This window comes from Macrobrachium nipponense, chromosome 1 (genome assembly GCF_015104395.2).
Source record: "Macrobrachium nipponense isolate FS-2020 chromosome 1, ASM1510439v2, whole genome shotgun sequence".
In the NCBI taxonomy this organism is placed as follows: Eukaryota; Metazoa; Arthropoda; class Malacostraca; order Decapoda; family Palaemonidae; genus Macrobrachium; species Macrobrachium nipponense.
Genome location: NC_087200.1, coordinates 190,620,129 through 190,625,225, shown reverse-complemented (window position 1 = coordinate 190,625,225; position 5,097 = coordinate 190,620,129). Strand labels below are relative to the sequence as shown.

At 41.9% G+C, this 5,097-nt stretch overlaps 1 protein-coding gene across 1 annotated transcript; it reads left to right on the top strand.

The window, feature by feature from the left end:
* The first annotated feature begins 944 nt into the window (after nt 1–944).
* Nucleotides 945–3,946, top strand: LOC135219039 (ice-structuring glycoprotein-like). The gene is made up of 2 exons (XM_064255472.1): nt 945–1,008; nt 3,462–3,946. Exons 1-2 carry the CDS (start codon nt 945–947, stop codon nt 3,944–3,946), a joined length of 549 nt encoding a protein of 182 aa, XP_064111542.1.
* The last annotated feature ends 1,151 nt before the right edge of the window (nt 3,947–5,097 follow it).

The window sequence follows — 5,097 nt, the reverse complement described above, 5'->3', positions numbered from 1 at the left end:
CAAGAGACAGACAGGGGCCTACAGCTACATTGTCAGACTTCTTCCAGACTTATAATCCGACTACAGTTACTCTGCATCCCTCAATTGGGGGTTCCTTGATCCGATCATAAAATCCTACTTATCTCTCCCACGGGCTGTCCAAGAATGAGACCGTGACAAGGCCGACTTGATTTATAATCTTGCATCACTTGCGGAGCCAATAACAGTTATTTTCTTTAATCGCATTGCGTTATTTACTAACATCTGTCTGGGCTAGATATTGGGCATTTTTGTGATTCATTCAGATGATTAGAAACTAAATCATCCTTATCCTGCCCTGTTATCAAAGTAGTTTAGTGTATGATTTAAATTCTTTTCATTTAGTGGGATTTTTTGACTATTAATCACCCTTTACTCGTCATCAAATTTCAGTTCTTTCGCTCATTTTGCGTCTTCATCCTTAGAAACAGAACAATAGTGTCAAGCTGTTTACCCTTTCTGACCTGGTATAATGAAGATAAAACAACGTTATTAATATAATCTGGGAAAAGTGGCAGTCTAAAACGTACTAATGTTCGTAGTCATTTTGGTTTGACTATTCTTTAGTGAATCAAAAATGACGTATAACAAATCGTATGAACCCCATGGCATACCTTGACCAGACTATACAAGGCTAATCAAGGAATTCATAGACAGCAAATAAAGGAATGTAGAAGATGCTGGTTAGGAGGAGAAAGGATCTGTGAAAAGAATAATCAGGAGATATTTGAACTCAGGAGGTATGATAAACCCCGAATTGAAAAAGAAGACACGGCATCAGAAAGTCTCTAGAAACAAAGACGAAGGTTCATTAAGACATAGAACAAGCAAGAACGCCTTAGCGAATTCGAGATCAAAAAGAATGAATGACCATAAACACAATCGAATTAAAGAACAGATAATTGTACAGATGATATTAATACAGAATGGCGACAAATAGACAAGATGAAGCACCTCAACTAATACGGAAAATGGAGAAAGGATATGGAGGTAGCAAAATTAATGAAGTCAGTTATTGAAAGGTTAAAAGTAGACAGGAAGATACGGGGAAAATACGTATTTACATCTATAGAATGACTATTGCAATATTCAGACAAAATGGAAGTTCCAAATAAAAAGTTCCTTGCACCTGCTTAGCGGGGTGCCCTCGACTAGCGGACCTAAGGATAACCATAAGGACTCTTATTCTTTTAGTCTTTCCGTTTCTGAATAATGATTTTTATCAAGCTTTTCTTCCAATTTATCATTTCGGTTTTTATTTACGTTTAAAGAAAACGCGCAACTAATGTATTACTTTTGTCCTTCCGGTACAGAATAACGTTGATAACATATCTTATTGATCCCTTTACAAATACAAAATGTGAAGGAAACGGATTAAATAAAGGGTTAAATAAAGGTCAAGGAGTTTAAAGGGTTGAATACTAGCAAGATATTCCTTTGTCCTTCCTCCTTCTCATTCCTTTCTCAAGCTCCTGGCTTGGAAGTAAAGAACTTTTATGTGTACTGCACTGAGGGCTATTTAATGACAATTCAGAATTAACTGAAGAGTGACGTATCATACAAGATTTCCTAGTTGCTGTATTTATTAATGCTTTTGGAGAAGCATTTTCATATATATGAGCTATGTGGCGTGCCCTACAGGTCGCTGGCCGTCATGTCTCCCCTATATATATATATATTATATAGTTATATATATATATATATATATATATAAATATATATATAATATATATATATATATATATATATAGGTATAATATTTATGGCTATTTGTGAAACAATACCAGGTATGGGGCAGCAGCCCTGATCCACCATATTTTAATATTCCAACCGCTCAGGGTTTCCATAAGGGTTTTATAGCTCCCTATATTCCACGAGAGTGCGTATGTGATCGCCACTGGCCTCATGTGAAGAAGCTTACCTGCCTGGAAAGGTGGTATTTCCTCCCACCAAGGGGTTCACAACCCTTAAATAGGTGCTCCTCTGCCCTGGAGTACCTTGTCACTTCCTAGGACATACCCTACTATGAACTCTATTGCAGTCCACGGTGTGTTTACAATGGTTCCTGTATGTGGAGAGAATGACGATGATAGATTGAAAAGAGGAGCATAAGTACAATTTGGAAGATCTGGAAAGGGAAAGGAAAGGTTGCATGAAAGGGTTCTTGGCTGGACTTGCCAAATCCATTGCAGCTCAGCAGGGGATCGAACCCGTGACGTTCCTTATGATCCCTGCAGAAAATGCGCAAGTGTATCTGTTTGTATATATAGATACATTATATAATGTGTGTGTATAATATATATGTAAGCATGTATGTATGTATGTACATATATAGTATACACTCAGTAAGCAATAAACTTTAAATATAAAGAATGCACTAATTTATATTCATAGATTTATCTCATGAATGTATGATTAAAATGTTTTGAACGGAGAATCAAAATTCATTTGTGACCAGAAACAAAAATTAAATTTTATACCTAGATAATAATTCGGAGCTGAACTCTGAATACTTCATTAAATTGCTCAAGTTATTTAGAGCCGCCCAGAGTATACCGCTCAGCGAACGAAACATAACGGGAAAGAAATAGAAATGGTAATAACTGTAAAAAAAAAAAATGATTATTTTGTACTCGAACGCGCAAGCATACACAGTCAGAAACCGCTATATCCTTTATGTCCGTTCTGTTCCTCTTCCTCCTACTCCTCCCATTCTGTTCCCTCACCCCCCACCCCTCCCTTTCAGTGTTCCCCCTCCTACGCCTTTCCGCCCTCGGATCTGATCTCTCTCTCTCTCTTTCTCTCTCTATCTCTCTCTCTCTCCCTATGCATCCTTCCAAAAGCGTGATAGGATGAAAGAGGGGCGTGTTCTCAAACATTCTCTCTCTCTCTCTCTCTCTCTCTCTCTCTCTCTCTCTCTCTCTTCTCTTTTCCTTTGCATCTTTCTCCCAAAAGCGTAATAGGATGAGAGAGAGGGGCGTGTTCGCAAACCTCTCTCTCTCTCTCTCTCTCTCTCTCTCTCTCTCTCACACACACACACACACACACAAATCACCATAAGCTTGTAAAGGAAGGGTTTCCTTTTTTGGTCCTGCTTGAATCCTTCTCCCCAATAAACGTGATGGGTGAGGATAGAGAAAGAGAGAGAGAGAGAGAGAGAGAGAGGCGTGTTCGCAAACATATTTCTCTCTCTCTCTCTCTCTCTCTCTCTCTCTCCGTCAGGGTTTTCCTCCTCTTACCCCCTTCCTCCATATTCTGCTCCTCCTCCCCGATTTGCCTGCCGTTACTCGCCCTGCTTTTATTTCGTCATGTTCTCAACCCTCCTCACTATAGCCCGTGGTGCTGCTTTTACTGCTTTTACTGCTGTTAATACTGCTGTTTTTGCTGTTGTTAATGCTGCCTTTGCTTTTACTGCTGCCTTGGCTGCTTTTGCTTCTTTGCAGCTCTTACTGCTTTTGCTGCTATTTTGACTGCTTTACCTGCTACTGCTGGTTTTCCTGCTGTTGATGCTGCTGCTCTTACTGTTGTTTCTGCTGCTGCTTTTAATGCTTTTGCTTCTGCTGCTGCTATTCCTGCTGTTGATGCTGCGGCTCTTACTGCTTTGCTTCTGCTGCTGCTATTCCTGCTGTTTGATGCTGCGGCTCTTACTGCTTTTGCTTCTGCTGGCGCTCTCCCTGCTGTTGATGCTGCGGCTCTTACTGCTTTTGCTTCTGCTGCTGCTATTCCTGCTGTTGATGCTGCGGCTCTTACTGCTTTTGCTTCTGCTGCTGCTATTCCTGCTGTTGATGCTGCGGCTCTTACTGCTTTTGCTTCTGCTGCTGCTATTCCTGCTGTTGATGCTGCGGCTCTTACTGCTGTTTCTGCTGCTGCTGCTATTCCTGCGGTTGATGCTGCGGCTCTTACTGCTTTTGCTTCTGCTGCTTGCTAATTCCTGCTGTTGATGCTGCGGCTCTTACTGCTGTTTCTGCTGCTGCTGCTATTCCTGCGGTTGATGCTGCTGTTGTTGCTTCTCCTTCTGCTACTTGTGCTGCTCTTGATGCTTGTGGCTGTTTATTTCACGTGTAGACTTTTTTTTTTTCCTATTTGACGTGACTGGTAAATCGTAACTTATAGAAAGCTGTTAGTAACATTTCTTTATAATCAAGAGTTACATTTGAGTTTTCAAAACTATGACTATTAAAATGACTCGCCCCCAAGAAAACCGGGTTTCTTAGCCAGTCTGAAAATGATCCGATGAAGAGATCCAGACGCAATGGCGGTACGAACAGTAAAGTCGATATGGTATTAAATTGAATAGATTTATGAGTTACAACTGAACAGGTTAGGTTCAGTTGTAAGACTTGTGGATTATAATGTATAATATGAGCCTTCCCGCAGGGGTATGCGTCGTAAAAACGTAAGAGCTTTGTGAATTGACGTTTCTTTCCAAATATATATGTATATATATTGGTTAGGGGGGGGGGGGGGGGGGGGGGGGGGGGGGGGGGGGGGGGGGGGGGGGGGGTGGGGGGGGGGGGGGGGGGGGGGGTGGGGGTGGGGGGGGGGGGGGGGGCGGCGCTGAGGGGCCGCCGGTTGGATTTGTGGATAGTACTTAGAGGCCGGACTGATGCCCGTCATGTCGGCATTATCTAAGTGGCCTGGGTTAACGTAAAACCTGAAACGATTTAGCATAACAGTCAAATACACTTTTAATTGTAACTGGGCGATTCTCTCTTCTAAAGAGGCGTAGAAAGCACTTGCCTCATCCCTGAGTGATTGGGCAAGAAGAAGACCCTCTCCTGATTAGGAAGTATAGGGACAATGAGATGATGATATATGGTTATTCGCTGCCACAAAGGAAAGCAGTAACCAGCAGTGATGACGTGTACCGGGCGACTTTCAGAAAGCGTAAGTAGAGGCAGTTTAGGCGATCATTCCGATGCAATTTTAGCAGGGTAGGCCCACTTGAGATGGCTGATGTCGTTGAGAAAGGCGGAGTGACATGCTTTAAACAACCGTCTTCTTCTTCTTCCCAGCTGGTCCCCATTTTTATATGGGGCCCCCGTTTTGGATGAGATGTTTCCATCTATTTCTATCCTA

Coding starts and splice junctions, on each gene's coding strand:
- LOC135219039 (XM_064255472.1), top strand. CDS start 945: ATGGCGACAAATAGACAAGATGAAGCACCTCAACTAATACGGAAAATG. Junction 1,009..3,461: donor AATGGAGAAAGGATATGGAG/GTAGCAAAATTA, acceptor GCTTCTTTGCAG/CTCTTACTGCTTTTGCTGCT.